This window comes from Carcharodon carcharias, chromosome 4 (assembly GCF_017639515.1).
Source record: "Carcharodon carcharias isolate sCarCar2 chromosome 4, sCarCar2.pri, whole genome shotgun sequence".
Classification (NCBI taxonomy): domain Eukaryota; kingdom Metazoa; phylum Chordata; class Chondrichthyes; order Lamniformes; family Lamnidae; genus Carcharodon; species Carcharodon carcharias.
Window position 1 is genome coordinate 171,625,632 of NC_054470.1, and position 21,604 is coordinate 171,647,235.

The window sequence follows — 21,604 nt, forward strand, 5'->3', positions numbered from 1 at the left end:
TTTAAAATATCAAAGCCACCAAGATAATGGAACTTTATTCTAACTCTATTCTATTTAGTGCAAGCATTCCAAAGGTGAAATCTAGCTCAAACTTTGGCAAATAACAGGAATGTGTGACCACTGAAAAGGTGCCAATGAGAGCAGACCACATGGGCTGGGGTATCCTTGGGGCAGCTCCCACTCTGTCACTATAACTTTTTCAGACGTGTGGTGAATGCTCCACGCTTCTTGTCAAGTTACGGCAGTGAAGTTACCTTAACTCTGAGGAATTTCTGGCCTGTATTAGTTCCACCGTCACCTGCCCTCTATAATGCAAAGTTTGTCTCTCAGTGGGATCCGAGTCGGTCATATTCTTTGGGTCTTAAAACTGCCAGGGCTTTCGCTTACAGTTCAGCACTGGGATCAGGATTCATTTGTTTTCATTTGTGTTACATCATGGCCTCTGACCTTTGATTAGGAGTGTTAGTACCAGCAAAAACAAATGGGGAAGGATACTGCACAGCGCTTGGGAGTGATGGGACCTTGGTGAGAACGCATATTTGTTACTATGGATGAGAATTCCATGGCCTCGAGTGAACTGTGACCAGCTGCAAAATGTATTCACCAATGGAAAGCAGTGTCTGCCACTCTTTGGCGATCTTAGGGCAGCTATTGTACCCACTTAAAAATGCTATACCCAAGTATTCAAATCGCTTATGCCAGATCTCTAGAAATGTGAACATCGACATAAATGGTGCAGAGATCAGCAAGCATAAATATGAAAATTGAAATCAAGGCTTTCAGTGGATGTAAAAAATCCTAGAGCATAATTTGATGCAGGGGAGACCTGCCAATGCCCCAGCCAACATTCATCCCTCAAAACAAATCGGCAAAAGGGGTTGAATTGGTCACTTATCTCAGCTCTGTTTGTCTGGATAACAACAACTGTGCTTTAGAAGTATTTTTCCGATGTTAAATAAATGAAAATTCATTTTTTGTTGCTCCTTTAGTTCTTTACACAAACTTGTTTGATCAAAGCTGGTTTCACAATGTTAGCTAAATCACAACATCATAGAAACCGCTGTTCCTTCACTGACACTGGGTCAAAACCCTGGAATTCCCTCCCTAACACCTCGTGGACTGCAGCAGTTCAAGGCGGCAGCTCACCGCCAACTTCTCACGGGCAATTAAGGATAGGCAATAAGTGCTGGCCCAGCCAGCGATGCCCACATCCCATGGAAGAAGAACAAAAAACATGGTATTGACTAACAAAATGTCTCCTTCCACCGGGCAGCAGGGCTGTGCTTGTGGTGATAGAAAAAACCTGATTTTTCTATTTCACATGTTGACGGGTTTTTATTTCATATTCGGGTTGGCAGGCTGTCAGCTTTAGCCATGGGTTTCTGGGGATACCTTCCACTTTAACAACATCTTGCAAGTGAACTAAATCTGGGAATCTGTGTCCTGAGGCATTGCATTCAGGTCATACTAATCAATTGGAATTGAATATGACTTCTTAAATGGGAGGGGAGGTGGGAGTGAGGCTAGAATATAAAGTGCGAATATTGCAGGAGTTTGAAAAGAAATAAGTAAACATTTCTCCTCAAATACCTGTTCCTCTCTTCTGAAAAAGCTGACTAATCCTGGACTGAGATCCACGGGAACCAGCTGGTGCCTCACCCAAGCGGCCATTTGCATGTGTGAAGTTGGACAGTAAGTAATAGGAAGACATGCATCTGTGGACATCATTAATTAAGCCTGTTATGTTCTCCATTGGCTGCCTGCACACGAACAAATGCCATTGGCCAGCAACCAGGTGCAAGAACCTTGAGTTGTTTTACTGAACCCTAGTTAGAGGCAGGAAGGCCAATTGTTGCTAGCTTGCTGCTTGAGTTGTAAAGGAAGAACTGTATTATCCTTATAAAATACATATAGTTACGCCACGGATAGGGTTAGAAGTGCAAGTATATATCCATCATTTCCATTCCGAATGGTATTTTCTTTAAAAACATATAACAATAGAAACAATAAATACATTTTGATCTGTCCATGATTTATTTATTTTGTATTCTCTTTGGGATTTGTACTGCAGCCTGAATTTGTTTTGATGTGAAATTCCAAATTCTTCTGAGAGACCGAGAGAGGGAGATTGAAAACCTGGTTCGTTCCAGAATCTAATGGCAAACTACACTGGGACCCTTTTTGTTTCCAAAGATAACTTTTTCTTGCCTTTTCGATCTGAGCTGATATACATTCATCAACTCAGTAAATGACTGGGTCATGCACTAAAAAATCTTCAAATATCAGCAAAGCTCACGAGGCAACCCATCAAAACGAAGTAGCAGCAGAGAATGCTCTCTCCAAAGGGGAACAGGCTTCCATCAGGTCGCTGCTGTCAAACCTTTTGAAAACACAGCAACAACTTCTCCAATATTACAGTGACCTTTAGATATAAATAACGCCATAAATCATTCAGAAATCATGCATGCTTCCTACAGAGACAATAGAAAAACACAACCGAGGTAATGATGTGTGGCTAAGCACCTACCTATGAAATAAGACAGCAGTACTGCCAGTATGACTGACACACCGATTGCACAAAGGGCTGTGCACTTCCAACTGCAGTACTTGGATGATTTCTTGAACTTAAAAGCACTTCTGGAAAGAGTGTTCCTAGGCAGTGGGCGTGGAGGCGGTGAATAGACGGCACTCGAGGCCATGGTGTAACCAGGCGAGGCTGTGCTGAATAACGGCGTCGTGCCTGTTCCGGTTTTGAAGAGAAAATGCCTGAAAAGAAAGAGTGGAGAGGAATTGTGAAGAAATGCGAGTGACACAACATTCAACACGGAGCTTGATGATAAAACGCACAAACACCTGGGTTTCTCACAGTCGGGTTGAACATACAAACATGAAGCGCACGGGGTGAACAAGGCAGCTTAAGATGGCTGAAGGACTTGGAAATGGAATTGAAAAAATAGCTCACTCCAGATTTATAGGAGTGTTCACACAAAAACCAAGTGATTGATTCTACAGACTGAAATACTCCAAAGGCACTTCCTACGCTGAGTTTAAAGGAAATGTTTACCAAACACATTAAGTATTCTTGCTTAATAAGGAGGGTGGGAAAAGCAATACTACATTACCATTGGCTGTATTAATAGTCTTTAATTTACTTTACTTCCAAACAATAGTGTTAATTGTTTAATTGTTCATATTGTGAAGGGTTTTTGAAAAAAATCCTGACAGACTTTATTTTATTGAACAAGTTAAACCAGTGCTCCGATGAAATTGATTATTTTTTAAAAACTTATTTTGCAAGAATTACTGGTCTGTTTATTTTAATCAATGTACAACTATTGCATTCTGACATTCCAAAATGTTTAGGGCTTAACCTGCAAAGAAAAGTTCAGCCTGAGTGAAACTTCTCAGTTTGACCTCAAAAAGAAGGTGCAACTTAAAAGGGCCCAGTGTCATCTACAACAGGATTCAGGAAAAGGGCCACACACTTTCAGCACCAGTCTGATATGCCTGTCCTGCAGGTGGGCTTCCAGTTGAGACAAGCGCCTTTTTAGTCAGTCTAAAATACAAGGCCAGCTGAGAGGTAATGCCAGTTTCTCTTTCATCAGCCTAGGGTAGTGCAGTGCAATTCCTGAAGGCTTGGTGAGGGAGTCGGGTTGGTCTTCTCACAGTGAATCTTTCAGCAATATTAAATGACATTTAGCAGTTGAGTACATTGCAACCCTCTTAAAATGAGTTACTTGCTGAAGGTTGTCCGGGTTAGGACATTTCAGTAGTAAGAGGATTCAAGCTAGGAGGGTGATTGAAAACCCAATATTAATCCACTGGTCCACATATGCTCTCGTTTACTATCTTGCATCTGCTTTACATACAAGAGCTTGTTTTGTTTTACACTCTGTCCCGTCCAATTTCATAGGCCGTTCTTTAACAGTATATTCAATGACAGTTAACTTTTAAGGCTCTATGTCCAGTACATAGGAACAGGAATGAGCCATTCAGCCCTTCAAGCCTGCTCATTCAATAAGAACATGGCTGATCTGGTTGTGGTCTCAACTCCACTTTGCCATCTGCCCCCCATAATCCTTGTTTCCCTTGCCCATCAAAAATCTGTTTAACTCTGCCTTGAATAAATTCAATGACCCAGCCTTCACCACTTCCTGGAGAAGAGAATTCCACATATTAACAAATCTCTGAGAGAAAAAAAAATGCTCCTCATCTCCATCTTAGACGGTAGACTTCTTATTATTAAACTGTGTCCCCCAGTTTTGGTCTCTCCCACAAGTGGAAACATGTTCCTGGTATCCTCCCACTGGATTTAAAACAATTTCAGTATCAACTTGTGGCACATTTTATTAGAAATGACATGGGTACAGACTTGACAGTGGGGCAATGCTAACAAAGAAATATACTGAGGGGTAAAACTTCTGAGACAAGTGCCAGTTCTTTAGCTGCTGCAATATTTGCCTAGGAAATCTTTAATGAGTGAACTGTGTAAAAAGTTCTTGTCGCAAAATGTGTTGGATGATGCTAACCTACACGGTGACTCACTCATTAGTAGATAAATAAACTGCCTGCAGTATTGAACAAATGCCTCCGGATCAATCCTCTGTCCTTTCTATGTGCACATATCTGAGCCAGGTAGCAGTGGGAGTACTTCTATTAACCTCTCAGTGCATACAGGTTAGGAAATAGGAGTAAAATCTGTCTGTCTGCCCTGTAGTCACTATCCAGTGACCTCATGCTAGAAAGTGTGGATCTTGGGTGAGATTGAGGTTGAACTCAGGTGTGGTGTTTCCCATAGTCAAATATTCTGCCAGGGCTCACTGCCTTGGTCTAAACCTCTATGTGGACATATTTAATTACAGCAGCGATGTAAAATGGGTCGGTGACACCCTGACCAATTTTCCTCTCCCTCGAAGTAAACAGAATGGATATTCCGGTGGAGTGTAAAATGGGCAGTCAAATGCTACCGGTTATAACTATCAGGAAAGACTGAACAGGCTGGGGCTCTTTTCTCCAGAAAAGAGAAGGTTGAGAAATAACCTGACAGGTGTTTGACAGGTATCTTGCGCCCCAGGGAAGTAGAGTTTTGCCCCCATAGAATGGTCATTTGAATAAGGTACCAAAGGTTGCCAATGTCACTGGAACCACAGCCTAATGAGAGTCACAAAATCCAGTAGAGGACAGAAACAAGGGGATAAGGGAGAGTGTGGGTTTTTTTCATTACACAAGAGGTTCTTTAGGTGATACCTAGCAGCTTCTTGAGGTGCAGAGTGCTCTTCAGCGTTTTAAATGGTTACTGTCAACTGGTGAAGTGTCCTGTCAGGCATTTCAAATGGGGCAGTCCATAAAATGGTGAAGGACATAATCTCATCAGGTCATAATTGAGTCTGTCACTAAAACGTTCTACATCTGCATGTAAAGTGCAGCAAAAGACTGGAATGGAAATCAGAAAAAGTGCAGAACACGGGATTCAATTCCATGACTTCATGTTTGTGCAGAGTTTATTTTCTGGTATCCTGTTCCTGGAACAGAAGCTGCTTACCACGCTCTGTGCACAGTTCTGAACACCGTACTATACTAAAAAAGATAAAGAAGTACGGGAGAAGATGAGAAAAAGATTTCCAAGAAAGATACCAGAACTGAAAGGTTATAACTATCAGGAAAGACTGAACAGACTGGGGCTTTTTCCTCCAGAAAAGAGGAGGTTGAGAAATAGTCTGATAGGTGTTCGACAGGGTAAATAAAGGCAAGATGGTTCCACTTGGTGGGGAATCCAAAACTGGGCACCATAAATATAAGATGGTCACTAATACACCCATTAGGGAATTCAGTATTGGTTAGAATGCAGATCTTGCTACCATGTAGGGTAGCAAGTGAATAGCATTGATGCATTTAAGGGGAAGCTAGATAAGTAGATGAGGGAGAAATGAATAGAAGGGTGCATTGATATAGTGGGATGAATTAAGGTGGGAAGAGGCTCATGTGGAGCAAATGCTGGCATAGATAGGTTGGGTCAAATGGCCTTCTTCTGTGCCATTCATTCTGCTTATATGTAGTCTCTACACAGTGCAGTAACAACCTCTCCTAAAATGAGCTATTTCATTCTTTTGATATGCAGGCTGATGTCAGTAATATTATCTCACTGACAAGAATACCTGTCCAACCACCATTCAAGAGGTCTTGAAACAATTACAATATGTATGCCAGAGTAGCGCCTGGGGACTATGGAGCTATTATTCACATCGCCAAGCTTGTGATGCCCTCAAAACAGATTTGCTTAAAAATGACTGCTTTATATTTGTGCGGCTTAAACAGAAAGCTTGATGGACAGTGGTGAAGTATGATAAATAACTCCACTCGTGAGGCAGTCCAGAGCTCACTTGCTACCTCCGTGCTTGTGAACAACCAAGACAGCTTCACGCAAAGATATTTATGAAATCCTACCATTTCTCTATATACATTTCATTTTTAAATTTCCTAGCTTCCAGATGTCTCCTCTCTGATCCTGGGGTACCATCCATGTGTACCGTACTAAGTGGCCATTCTTCACACAGACAGTGAAGATCTGTAGGCAAGGCAGGTCCAGTCAGCAAGGGTCTGAGCAGAAAGCCATGAGAAAGCCTTTTCCGCTTTGTAGACCATGGACACTGAAGCCTAGTCCAGCACCTCTACCACCATCATGACCAGCTTGCATAACAAACTGGGTTGGGCAAGGAGGGGCAATCATTCTGGGCTAAGGCATTCCATTCTAGGTTGCACACATAGAAACTCAGCTACAAAGAGAGCTCCATTTTAACTAATGCAACACAGAAGCTTTGACACATTTTATCAATACAAAGTTAACAATAAAAGTGAATAATGATTTGAAACACAAGTAACAGCAATTACAACTCAGAGACAGCAGCACAGAGGATAACTGTGAAAGGCATTTATAACTTTCATACAGACTGTACATGAAAAAGAACATCACACAATAGCAGGGTTCATTTGAGGCCCATTTTGCAAATTAAATAATATTCAGGCCAGTTTGCTGCAGCAAATGAAAGTTAACTGAATAAAGAACAAAAAAAATTAGCAAAGTGAAGCAATTCTCAACTGCACTTTTGTTTTCTTTGAGACATTAATGCAAACAAATACTACATTCAGGACAGGGAATTGAAAAGGTACAGATATAAAACGATGCAAGCTGTGACACGAGCTATCAGCACGGCAAAGATCAAATTTGCTTCAGGGTAAAATCAGGTTGCAATTTTTAACAAGTTGTATTCATTTCTAAAGGATGTAAGCTGGTATATAATCCAATTAAATTGTACTGCAACCTCCAATGTAATCAGGCTATGTCCTTAAAATCACTTTGCTATTACAATGCTAATGTCTGGGCAATTTTAATGAATAAGCCTTCTGAGTCCCAAAAATCACTCGTCTGCTAGCCAGGGAAATGGAATTTTTAGGTAAATATATGATTCAGGCAAATTAGGGCTCTTTGATGTTTCTGAGGTTATTATATGTTTCCGTTATTTCCTCCTGTTCGGATCTGCAAACAGCAGGCTGCTTTAAATGATGTCGCTGCGCAAACACTGTTTCACCGTCAGGGGCAGATCTTTTTCTTGGCCCCGTCCACACAAATTCTATTCTTAGACTCCCTTTTCCCTTGGCCTTTCAAAAGCCTCCTTAAAAGCCACACTTCGATTATGCCTACAGTCACCCATGCCATTTCTTCTACCTCGTTCGACAACAATAACAACTCACATTTATATCGTGCCTTCAACACAGATAACTGTCCACTGGTGCTCCATAGAGACATGAAGAACATGGATGTTGAGCCGAAAAACAAGGCCTCAGGGGAGGTGACAAAAATCTTAGTTAACAATGTGTTTTAAAGTGGGTCTTAAAGGAGGACAGCGAGTTGAAGAAGCAGGTGGGTATAGTAAGCATTTTACAGGGTCTTAACTTAAGAATATAAGAAATAGGAGCAATTGGCCCCTCGAGCTTGCTCCACAATTCAATAAGATCATGGCTCATCTATCGTGGCCTCAACTCCACTTCCCTGCCTGCCCCCCCTTACCCTTGACTCCTTTGTAGATCAAAAATCTGTCTAACTCAGTCTTGAATATATTCAATGAATCAGCCTCCACGACTCTCTCAGGTAGAGAATTCCAAAGATTAACAACATGCAGAAGAAATTCCTTCCCACCTCTGTCTTTTCCCCTGACAGTATTCTGAACCTGTGCCCTCTAGATCGAAATTCCCTCGGGGAGGGAAACATCCTCTCAGCACCTCGTGCCTCAGAATCTTATGTTTCAATCAGGTCACCTCTCATTCTTTTAAACTCCAATGAGTATAAACACAACCTGCTCAATTTTTCTTCATAAGACAATCGCTTCATCTAAAGAATCAGTCTTGTGAACCTTCTCTGAAATCCCTCCAATGCAAGTACACACCTCCTTAAATAAGAAGAGCAAAACTGAACACCGTACTCTAGGTGTGGTCTCACCAACATCCTGTAAAGCTTCAGCTGACTCCCCAAAACCTGTCCACCATCTACAAGGCAGAAGTCAGGAGTGTGATGGAATACTCTCCACTTGCCTGAATGAGTGCAGCTCCAACAACACTCAAGAAGCTCGACACCAGCCAGGACAAAGCAGCCTGCTTGATAGGCACCCCAGCCACAAACATTCACTCCCTCCACCACCGACGTACAGTGGCAGCAGTGTGTACCACCTACAAGATGCATTGCAGGAATTCACCAAGCCTCCTTAGACAGCACCTTCCAAGCCCACGACCACTACCATCTAGAATGACAATGGCAGTAGGCACATGGGAACACCACCACCTGGAAGTTCCCCTCTAAGCTGCTCACCATCCTGACTGGGAAATATATCACCATTCCTTCACTGTTGCTGGGTCAAAATCCTGGGACTCACTTCCTAACAGCGCTGTGGGTGTGCCTGCACCACACGGACTGCATTAGTTCAAGGCAGCTCACCAAGGTCAATTAGGGATGGACAATAATGCTGTCCTCACCAGAGATGCCCACATTCCATGAATAAATTTAAAAAAGCAAGGCTTCATAACTTCTATACCCTATCCCCCTTACAATAAAGGCCAACATTCCATTTGCCCTCATAATTACTTGCTGTACCTGAAGGCTATCTTTTTGTGATTCTTGTCTTCCATTTGGAGATGCACCTTGAGGTGTTTTCTATGTTAAAGGTACTTTATATATTAAGAACAATGGCACTATTTTGACTGAAGGCACATTAGCAAATGCCTCAGAATATTCATCTGGTTAGAAAAATGGGTAAAAGAAAAAGGCTTGGGTCAGTTGGTGGTACTCTTAGTTCTGAACCAGAAAATTGACAGTTCAAGCATGGTTCTAGAATCTGTTTGCCTAATCTCAGTTAAGACCAACCCATTACTGAGGGATTGCCACATTGTACCAGTTGCTGCTCTTCACAGGAAACATTAAACTGCAGACTTTTTCTTGCTCAGGTGGGCATTGTGTTTTGTTCATTCATGGAATGTGGGCGTTGCTGACTAGGCCAGCATTTATTGCCCATCCCTAATTGCCCTTGAGAAGGTGGTGGTGGGCTGCCTTCTTGAACTGCTGCAGTCCCTATGGTGCAGGTATGCACACAGTGCTATTACTGAGGGAGAAACAAGAAACTTCCTTTGATGTGCTATCCAACATTCCTCACCTAACATGTTCATCTCAATTTCAGCTTGTGAGATCTCACTATGCGACAATTGGCTGCCATTTTTGTTAATGCAACAGTAATGACTGCACCTCAGTGCTTTCAGCTATCTTGAGGTCACAAAAGCCGCTACATAAATGTAAGTTCCGTCTTTCTTTCAACTTTTCCCATCCAGAGACACAACTAAATGCTGATCCACAGCTTGCTGTCTAGATCGAATAGAGAGAGCATGGCTTGCCCAATGGCTGTTGCTAAATGCACTGCCTGTTGTCGAATTGGGTTATAGAGACCAGGAAGATTGCAGGTTCTGTGCTCAGTTAGCCGAGATAAACTGGGGCAGCAATAGGAACAAAATAACTTGGCCTCAGCACATCTAAACTAAGGAGAGAAAAACGAGCAAGGGATTCTGCTTACGTTCAGTATTCAAGAGAGCTGTGCCAGAAGGGGAGTCTCGGAGCTCGGGTATGGGCGGGATCAGCGTAGACTGCTATGCAGGAGAGGTAAAAATGTCTCTTTAATGAACTCAGGGCTAAGAGCAGGTAATCCCTGCAGATGTAGAACACGTTTCAACTGGTGCTTTCCTTGACTTCCAGCGAAATCAGGCTGAGTTCAGCCCCCAAGTGATGAGCCCAGTGCCCAAGATACTTTATATATCCTTGAACCTTACGATGGGGATGAGGAGGGGAAGAGAATTTGAACCACAAGCCCCTGGTTGAAAACCCAACAATTAAACGCTAGGGGCCGGATTTTCCCCCATCGCAAATAGGGACGGAGCAGGGTCAGAATGGAAAAGGAAGTGGCGCTGGCGGCCTGCGTGCTGGTCTGTCATGTCCATTCCTGACTCTGCTGACTTTCCTAAGGTAGACAGGGGGGGAGGGGGAGAGGATTGGGGGTGGGTGGGTGGGGGGGTTGTGGGGGGGGGGAATGAAGCTGCCTGCCCCGTTATATGGGTCTGTTGAGCTCTCTCCTTCTGACTTGGCGAGATTTTCATGGGGCTGGGCAGCCGCTGGGAGCTCTGTGAAGCCGACCACCTCCAACCTGATGGGAACGGCAGCACTAAAAACAGTTTTGTTTGACGAGAAATTTATTTGGACAAAAGAAATGACTGAGCAGCAATGAAATTTTAATAACCAACCTTTCCCTACCCTCTCCTGGGTCCCAGCTCTCCATTTGCTCTGGCCACTTCAAAGATGAAGATCAAGGCCATGCCACAGCAATGGCAGCTGATTCGGCTCAGGATGTAGCCCACCTCCCTGACTTCCTGCCTCCCTGGCCACTAATTGGGTGACAGACTGGTCTCCAGAATCACGAGAGCCCTGACCCTGTGAAAATCCCACCTCCCAGCAGGCTGGCAACAGAAGCGGGAATGTGAGCTGGGGTCAGTCCCGCCTCCCATTTCCCACTTCGAACGGGACAATCCGACCCAAAACTTCAACAAGATCCTTTGAGAGCCGACGAGCAGATTTCTGAATTTCCCTCTCTGTTGGAAGCTTGTTAAACATCTCCTCGTTTTATTTCAGACGGTTTGGTTATTACTGGAAGTTTACAGTGAAGCACCAACATGCTGCACCTGTCACAAGGAAAAGCTTCCTCCACCAATCATGGCTGTGCCTCTTCTGCCATTTAAAATTTTGGACAGTGAATCCCAATCACGTTAGAGAATGTGATTACAACACAGATACAAGCTGGGGCTACCCTAATTAGATAGTCTTAAAACGATCTATATGCAGAATAAAATCCCAAGTTAAACTTTACTTTGCAGACCAAAGGAATCACAAACAGGAAGAAAAAAATTGGAAATTAGATGCTTTTGACAGCCGATGATAATGAATAAAATCAAAATACTTAAGTTGCTTACGCAGGTTTAATTATTATTATTGTACAATAGCAGATCGGCTTGCGTGAACAGGAAATGAATTGCTGCAAGGCTGCCAGACGAGTGATTTTCTTTATTACCTTATGACCAAGTGCTGCTATAGTTAGAAATTCAGCTTGTTTGTACTCAAGAGAAATCAGAGAACAGGTCTCTGGCCTCGAGACGTCACAAATGCCGTCAACAACAAAAAAAATCAAAACAAGGTTTTATTGAGAAGTTATGTTTGGTACCATTGTCACAGTGATATACAGGGTTCTGTGCTGGCAGCTTGCGTCACTTTTTGCTTTAGTTTTTCAGAATGACATACCCGTCCCCGTAACTCCCATCGTGACACGGTGGAGTAAAAACATCCATCTCTATAAGGTTGTCATGCCCATTTTCAAGAACTGCCTGCTTTGCTAATTTTCTATGTGCAGAAATGAGATATAAAATGTTAAAGGAGTCAGGGGCAGCATTTACCATCAGCATCATAAACAGCAATCAGGGAACTATATATATATATATATATATACATATATATATACACATTCAATTAAAAAGGAACACGTAGACTGCATTTGTATGAGGTGCTTTCTGCAGTAAAGGCGTAACCTTGTGCAAGTCAGGTTAAAAAGAAATACAACAGCCCCATTGCAACACTCTTGGCGGTTCGAGATTGCTAGTGCTTTTTTTTTACAAATCTCCTCACATGTGAAGTCATATAATAAAGAAACCTGTTCAATATACATGTGTAGTTCAAACTGAGTGGCTAGGGTGATGAGTTGTGGTAATTATCACTTGTCAGGGCATTCCACAACTCCTTCCTCACTGAGGCGTTCATAAGACAGCTTTGTTTGTGGAAATATTTGTCATGTCTTCCCCCTGGCCAAGGAATATCCAGTTATTTATCGCTTCTGCATGGCTTCAGGAAACAAAGATCATATTTCCAGTTGAGCTACTCACTGAGGCAATGATGTCGCTAGCCAGTTTGTGATTTCGCAGACTTCCAATGAAATTTATTGCCACAAAAGAACTGCATGCTGTGTATATACTTGTGTTACAAATGGAATGCAATAGAGATGACAACTCTACACTTGAGATATTTCCACTCATGAGGTAGCTCAGGCTTTGCTTCTTAGATAACATAGTTGGCTACACTCATCAAAATAAAATCCACAGTGCTATCTAAGTTGATCTTATGTGAAGGCAAAGCACTGGCTGGGTTTTACGCTCCTCTGTCTGCAGGATTGAAGACAAAGTGCCGTGTAAAATTCAGCAAGAAGCTGGCCTGCTGTCTACTTACTCGTCTGCACCCCGCCCCGACCTACCTGAAATTTCATGGAGGGGGCAGGGGAGGTGTTGAACTTCATTTGATCCACCCTTGGGTCAATTAATGGCAACTTAAGGGCCTCATCCTGCCGCTGCAGGCATTTTATCAGTGGCGGGGGGGGGGGTGGTGGTGGGCGACGCTGTGCGGGAAAGCCGGCAGTTTCAGCTGCGCAGGATGCTGTCAGGCGGTGGTGGGTAGAGGGGGTGCTGTGTGTGGAATCCTCCTTTGAAGACCTCTGGCCCATCAGAAGCACTACCTCACCAGGTCATCTCCCTTTTAACCCACCCACCAGGCCTCTTGAACTTGACTTCAACCCCCCTGGCCCTCCTCGTCCAGACCCCCGATTCCAGACTTACGCAGGCTACTTGACATGGTGGGGCTGTCTGTAGTTCCAGCAGTGGCCACCATGCCCATCTGGTGCAGTGCTGGTCCCAGCGCTAAGTTGCTGTGCGGAAGCTATTTGGGTGGACTCCACCCCTACTTTTCAGCCGGGAGGTCAGGGACCACGTCACCCCATAAAACTCAGCCCTTTTATTAATGTTTCTATTCTTTATTTTTTATAACTTGATAGAATATACAGCACAGATACAGGACAATTGACCATAGCTCTATGCCAATGTTTATGTTCCACATGAGTCTCTCCTCACCCTTCTTCATCCTAGCGCAAACTTCTATTACTTTCTCCCTCACATGGTTGTTGTAAGTGTGTCAGCAGCAATGAGGAACAATTTGAGGTAATGAATTAGGTGTCACAAAACATTAAATGGTGCCATTTTAGCCAAGGCTACAGGCTGTTAATATCAGTAGTTACAAAATGCCTCATAGGATCACTGGTAAACCAAATGTTCCTTTCGGAGAAATACAGACCAAATTAAAGAAAAATGGAACAATTCTGGGCTGTGTACTGTTCTTATGAGCATTGCATTGGGGTAATAGTATAGTTAGGAACATAGGAACAGGAGCAGGCCATTTACAGCATCCCCCCCCACAACCCCCCCTGACTGCTCCACTGAACCTGTTCTGCCATTCATGGAGATCAAGGCTGCGCTGTGACCTAAATCCATATACCCGCTTTTGCCCCTTACCCCTTAATAATCTTTACACCACAAACCCTATGAATCTCAGATTTAAAATGAACAGCTGGTCTAGCATCAACTACCATTTGCAGATGGAAGTTTTTTACGTGGAGGAGGGTTTCCGAATATCATGCCTGAAAGGTCTGACTTTCTTTCTATTCTCTGATCCCTAGTCCCTAGACTCCTCAACTAGCAGAAACAGTTTGCCCACATGTATTCTCTCTGTTCCCCTTAATGTCTCAAAAACGTCAATTAAATCAGCTTTAGTTTTCAAAATACAAGGCAATACAACACTGATTTGTATAAATCTTGGAGAGATGAACACTTGGAGTACAGGTATTATTATTGTAGCAAATCAGTGTTGCACTCCTTCCAAAGCCAATATATTCTTCCTAAGGGGTAGGGCCCTGAACTGCTCGCAGTAATGCAGGTATGGTCCAACCAGGACTGAAGCATTGCTATGACCCACTTGTATTCTAGTCCTCTCGATATAAAGGGCAACATTCCATGAATCTTTTTGATTGTTTTCTGTATCTGTTCATGACATATTAAAAGTCTGTACATCTGGACCCCCAAGTCCCTTTGCCCCTTCACTGTTTCTAGTTTCTCACCATTTAGAAAGTACACTGTTGATAATGCCTTTAGTTCCAATAGCTTCAACTTTGGCAAACGGTTTCTTGTGAAGGACTCTACCCAATGCCTTCTGAAAGTCCATGCGAGCAACAATTATATATATTCCCCTGTCCAGTATTTTAGTCACCTCTTCAAACAATTCCATCAGATTTGCCAGACATGAGCCACCCTTCACTAAGCCATGCTGGCTTTCTCTGAGCTGCTGAAAAATATCTGGTGTATTTTTTTACATTTGTTCATGGGCTGTGGGCGTCACTGGCTGGGCCAATACCTACTGCCCATCCTTAATTGCCCTTGAGGTGGTGGTGGTGAGCTGCCTTCTTGAACTACTGCAGTCCATGTGGTGTGGTGACATATTTCCAAGTCAGGACGGTGAGGGACTTCCAGGTGGTAATTTTCCCATCTATTTGCTGCCCTTGTCCTTCTAGATGGTGGCAGTTGTGAGTTTGAAAGGTGCTGCCTAAGAAACCTTGGTGATTTACTTCAGTGCATCTTGCAGATGGTACACCTGCTGTCACTGTTGATGGTGGAGGGATTGAATGTTTGTGCCTGGGGTGCCAATCAAGGGGGTTGCTTTGGATAGTGTCGAGCTTCATGAGCTGCACTCATCCAGACAAGTGGTGAGTATTCCATCCTGACTTGTGTCTTGTAGATGGTGCACAGGCTTTGGGGAGTCAGGAGGTGACTTACTCGCCACAGAATTCCCAGCCTCTGACCTGCTCTTATAGCCACAGTACTTATATGGCTAGTCCAGTTCAGTTTCTCGTCAATGGTAAGTCGCAGGATGTTGGTAGTGAGGGATTCAGCTATTGAATGTCATGGGGTGATGGTTGGATTCTCTCTTGTTGGAAATGGCTATTGCCTAGCACTTGTGTGGCGCGAATGTTAATTGTCACTTATCAGCCCAAGCCTGAATGTTGTCCAGGTTTTGCTGCTTATGGACACGGGCTGCTCAGTATCTAAGGAGTTGTGAAGAGTGCTGAACATTATACAATCATTCGCGAACATCCCACTTCTGATCTTATGATGCAGGGAAGGTCAGTCATTACATGTTCAATCATCATATCCTTAATAAAAGACACAAGTAATTTTTCGCCAATTGATGTTAGGCAATTTAGTCTATAATTCTCTTGTTTCCCTCTTTCACTTCTCTTAAATAGCAGAGTAGGGTATATAATTTTCCAATCAAAGCCTTCCTCCCACCCATCTCTGAATAAGGATAGGTCGATGCAGAGAAGATAAGGAGAAACTCTTCCCATTGGTGGAAGCATCAAGAACCAGAGGACACAGGTTTTAAGGTGATTGACAAGAGAACCAACAATGACTCGGGGAAGAACATTTTTTTTTAACACAGTGTATGGTTAGAATCTTGCACTGCCCGAGAATGGGGTGGAGGCAGATACAATTGTGTCTTTCAAAAGGGAATTGGGCTACCGTATGAAGAGAAAAAAAAGTAGGGCTGTAGGGAAAGTGTAGGGGAGTGGGACTTGCTAAATTGTTCTTACAGAGCCAGCATGGACTTGATGGGCCAAATGGCCTCCTTCTGTGTGTAATGTGAAGATGGATATTATTATTTTAATAGTTTTGGGAATATGGTGATATTCTGTAAAGAAGGCTGTGTGTGTGTCCATGGGTAATTAAACTGGGGAGAGGGTTAGTGAAGTCTGTGGGAAGTGAGAGATGAAAGATAAAGGTGCTAGATGTAAGCATTTGTAATGAGAGGCTACAATGAAGTTGGAATTACAAGTAAATAAGACGGGTTTTAAAATTTGCATCAGGTGATAAGTAAGGACTCGGTCTCTCAGCTGCTAAGTTTCAAAGGGAGTTTAAGGGACGTTTACAACTTACAAGGGTTTTGTAAGTAAACAAGGGTAGGTTATTAAAATTTATTTGCCCCAAAAATGGAGGCAATAGGAATATTTTTATATTTTGGAAAATTTGAGTTCAAAGAGGTGCTTAGGACAATGGATTCTAGGATGAAAGGGAAAAAGGATATTTACGGGAGGTGTTTAGTTGAGTTGAGGTAGCTGAGTGGGGGAGACTTCCTGAGACTGGCTCTGTGCTGAGAAAAGCAGCCAACCAGTTTCAAGCCTGAAAAGTTTCTGTTTCCAGAAACCAGCCTGTTTCTGAACTTCCTTCGGCTTTCCACAACCGAGTGGAACAAAGTGAGAAGTCGTGTGGTATACTTTATTAAAGCAGCAACAGTTTTTGCCTTGGGTAATATTGCTGGATTTCTATGGTTCAAAAAAAAAAATAAGGGAGCTATTGCCAAGTAGCTTACTTGTGTGTTCTGACCAAGTGGGGCAGAATCCTCCGGTTGGCGTGTGGGGGCAGGCCTGACGTGGTCCTGACGTCATTGCGCGATATCGCGATATTTCAATAGGCGGGTGCACGCCGGAGTTGGTTGTGCACCCGCCGAAATGTTAAGGGCCTATTAAGGTCAAAAAGAAATTAAAGTCCTTAAGAGCGCTGCCTGTCTAACCTTAAGGTTGCCAGGCAGGCGAAAAGCCCAAGCGGCCTTCGCGTTTTCCAGGAACCCTCGCCCACGGGCGGGATGAGGGTTCCTGAAGCTTTTATAAAATAAGTAAATAGATTTTCCCACCTTTACAAACATGTCCCAACTCATGTGACATGAGGGGATATGTTTGAATAAGATTTTTAATTCGATTCTGTCATGATTTCAGTGCCTCAGGGAGATTGCTGCGTTCTTTTGAGTGCATGCGTGAAAGAGCACAGGCCTCGACTCTCCCTCCTTCCCTCGCCCGCACAGGTAGCGCTGAGCACTACCGGCCACGCATTATGCTGGGCGGGCCTTAATCGGCTCACCTGGGTAAAATTGCAGTGTGGAGCCAATCGCAGGCAGCGATCGGCTCCGCACCCTCTCACCCCCGCCCGCTCCCACCCACCATAGGAAAAATCCTGGCCGTGGGATTTTTTGGGGAATGTTTTGTAAGGCTGTTTCAACTTGTACGTTTAAGTTATTTTTTTTCTTCTTGTGAATAAATCTTTTAATTTTAAAATCCTGAACACATTACTGGGCTTCTATGTTTCTGGGATTAGAAGTTTTCCCCTCATTTTCAAATTTAAAAAAGTTATTATCAGTAAGACAAGTTTCCCTCTGGGATTTGGCTTGCTCAGCGAATAACATCAGCTGCGGTCATAACAGTAACCATGTTGTTATTCTACGGCTAGAAATTTTCTGTCGGCGATTTGAGGGCAGGGCCCGCTCGCTGACGGGAAAATGACACAGGATGACATCGGGAGGAACACCCGACATCATTCCGCCCCATTTAAATATTCAGGAAGGCGGCCGGACAGCGAACTCAGCTGTCCGCCTGCCAACCTGTCAATGGCCAATTGAGGCCATTGACAGGATAATTAACCCAATTAAAGGCCCTGCCCATCCAACCTTAAGGCTGGTGGGCAGGCCAGGAGCTCCAGGGGGCAGTAGAAAAAACATGAAATCTCATCCACTGGCGGGATGAGGTTTCACGTCCATTTTTAAAATCTTTATTAAACTTAATGTCATATTTATTAACATGTCCCATCTCGTGTGACATTGTCACATGAGGGGGACATGTTAATAATGTTTTTATTTTTGAAGTTTTTTAAACTGTCACCAATCTCCCTGAGGCAGCACTTAGTCTTGGGGAGCAATGCGCTCTTTCACGCGTATGCGCGACAGAGCGCATTTGACAGTTGGGGAATTCCTCCCCCCACCCCCCCCTCCCGCATAGCACTTCCCATTGGGCAGCCCGCTGGGCGGGCTAATTGGCGGGGCCTGTTTTGGCGGCAGAGTTCGGCTGCCCGCCCACCGCCGAGCCAGTGAGGCCCGCCCACCCATCGAGGGTTAAATTCTGCCCTTTAATTCCAAGAGGGTTTGAAGATCCAGAGAGAGAGAGTGGGAAAAGCAAAAAGGTAGAGAAGTGGGCTTCTGAAGAATCAAGATAGCGAAACAGAGCAAGAGATTTTGAAGAGCCAGTATGGAGAAAGAAGTACACACAGGAAAATAACTACAGGACCTGAGGGAAGAAAAGTCAAATAGCCCCAGAACTGGAGACTTCCGGAGTAAGAATCTGGACTGAGAAACTGATTTTAAAAATTATTGCAATCAAATATAAAAGGCGAGGATAGATAAAATAAAGACATTAAAGTCTCTTTCAATTTAGTTGTATGGAAAATTAGTTTTAAGCTAATAAGTTTTCAATTAATTTATCACAATTAACCTATATTCTTGAAGGACTGATATCCTGTATATAGGTTATGATTTAATGTACTAATTCATAATTAATCTAATTTTCTCTTGGAGCACAATGCTCATTGTGACTTTATCAAAGGAGTTATTAAGCAAGTTAATTTGTTTTTGCTGCTAAAAAAAAAGTCAATACTCATAGAATTTGTACTACTAATAAATGAACCGTGGGGCTGTCCGACAGAGTTGTGGTGATAAATCCCATAAATCCCCCATTCATGTTGGGTATATGGACTTTCAAAAGGCATTTACTGAAGTACCATTTAATAGAGTTGTTAACAAAATTGAAGCCCATGGATTAAAGGGGCAGTGGCTACATGGATCTGAAATTAGCTGAGAGACAGGAAGCAGTGAGCGATGCTGAACAGTTGTTTTCAGGCTAGAAAAATATGCAGTGGTGTCCCTTAGGGGGTCAGTTTTTGGACCACTGCTGTTTTTGATACATCTTAATGAGATAATAATTTCACAGTTTAAAGATGATACAAAACTGAGAAATGTAGCAAACAATAAATAGGATAATAACAGACTTCAGAAGAATATGGATAGACTGGCGAAATGAGCAGAGACATGGCTGATGAAATTTAATGCTCTAAGTGTGAACTGATGTATTTTGTTAGGAAGACTGAGGGGGTTGCAATATAAACAAAATGGTACAGTTTTAAAATGGGCGATGGAACAGAGAGCCCTTGGGGTACATGCACACAAATCTCTGAAGGTGGCACGATTAGTTCAAAAGGCTGTTCAACAGCATTGGTTGGGATTCTTGGGGAGAATTTCTTCCCTGTCAGGGGGGTTAGATGGGGGCGGGTGGATGCACAGCTGATCGGCACCCCTCATCGGCTGGGCTGCTTTATGTGGACGGTCCAATTAAGGCCCGCCCAGCATGACGCACACCTGGAAACGCTGAGCACTCCCTGTGCGAGCGGGGGTGGGGTGGGGTTTTGCCTGAGTCGGGGAGTGCGCTATTTCGCGCATGCGCATGAAAAAGCGCAGAATTCTCCCTGAGGCAAAGAGCTGCCTCATGGAGATTAGTTGACGTTCTGAAAATTTTAATAAAGAAAAAAAAATTAAGACATCCCCTCATGTGAAAGTGTCACATGAGCTGGGACATGTCCATTAACGTTATTAAAAATTTTCATAAAACTTTAAATACCTTCATGAAACCTCATCCTGCCTGTGGATGAGGTTCCGAAGACTGCCTGGGCTCTTTGCCTGTCCGCCAACCTTAACATTGGATGGGCAGCTCATTAATTGTTTTAATTGATATTTAAATGGACTTAATAGGCCTTTGACCGACTTGGGTGTGTGTCCGCCCAACTGAAAATCTGAATGACGGGCGGTGATGTCAGGATGCACACCCGATGTCACTGTGCATCATTTTACGCATCGGCGAGCGGGCCCCACCTCTGCTCGCCAACCTGAAAACTTTGGTCCTTGGCTTTATAAATAGATGCTTACAGTACAAAAGCAACGGATTGAAGATTGACTTTCAAAAAAACACTGGTTCTGCCTCAGTTTGAGTATTGTGTCTAACTCTGGGCACTATACTTTTAGGAAGGATTTCAAGGCCTTAGAGAGGGTGCCGAGGAGATTTACTAGAATGGTATCAGGGATGATAGACTTTGGTTATGTGGAAAGACTGGAGAAGCTAGGGTTGTCCTCCTTAGAGCAGAAAAGGTACAGGAAAATTTAACAGTGGTGTTCAAAATCAGGAAGGGTTTTAATAAATGAAATAAGGAGAAACTGTTTCCAGTGGCTGAAGAGTTGGCAACCAGAGGTCACAGATTTACAACAACTGATAAAGGAACTGGATGTGAGATTAGATGCCTTTTTTTTAAGGTGCTGAGCTGTTGTGATCTTTAAGTCACTGCCTGAAAGTAATGGAAGCAAGTTCAATGGAAACTTTTGAAGGGGGATTGGATAAATACTTCAAGAGGAAAAATTCACAGAGTTATTGGTAAAAGCAGAAAAATTAGATTAATCGGACAGCTCCAAAAAGAATCAATGTAAACTCAATGGACTGAATGGTCTCCTTTTGTGCTGTATCATTGTTTAGTTTTTAAAAATATCATTAATGACTGCTGACTTTCCTCCTTCTTTCTAGCAGCTGAATGAGAGCAACCATAACGAGGATCCCCTTTAGGTGCAATCGGAAAATTACCCCATAAAGTGTTTGAAATTGCCGTTCCCTTGTCTGGGTGCATTGGATCACCTAGTTGTGGTGCACAGAGGAAAATTAGAAAGGAACATAGGAACGGAAATAGGTCAATCAGCATCTTGAGCCTGCTCTGCCATTCGATGAGATGATGGCTGTATCTCAGCGCTTTTCACTCACCTTGGTTCCATAACAGCTAATGCCCTTAGCTAAATCTAAAAAAGCCATCATCTCTGAAATTTTCAATTGACACCCCCTAGCCCCAAAAGCTTTTGAGAGCAGGCATTCCAGATTTCATCTAGCCTTTGTATGAAGTTATCACTCCTGAATGACATAGCTCGAATTTTAAGATGCTCCCTTGTTCTGATCTTCCACACCAGAGGAAATAGTTTCTCTCCATCTACCCTATCATATCCTTTATCATCTTGAAGAACTCCATTAATCACCTCTTAATTTTTTTTGCTCAAGAACAAGTCGATTCTTTGCAACCTATCCTCATAATTTAACACCTTTAGCCGCTGGTGAGTCTGCAATGCAGCTCCCTCCAAGGCCAACACATCTTTCCTAAGGTGTAAGGCCCACTTCATGGACATCATCTGAACCTCTTG

At 43.2% G+C, this 21,604-nt stretch overlaps 1 protein-coding gene across 4 annotated transcripts in view; it reads right to left on the reverse strand.

The window, feature by feature from the left end:
• tenm3 (teneurin transmembrane protein 3) overlaps positions 1-21,604 on the reverse strand; it is a 584,772-nt gene that overhangs the window by 237,083 nt on the left and 326,085 nt on the right. For all 4 annotated transcript variants that reach the window (XM_041186060.1, XM_041186059.1, XM_041186063.1 and 1 more), the window contains one exon: positions 2,528-2,766. In XM_041186060.1, the coding sequence (XP_041041994.1) occupies positions 2,528-2,766 (239 nt within the window). The remainder of the gene's footprint in view (positions 1-2,527; positions 2,767-21,604) is intronic.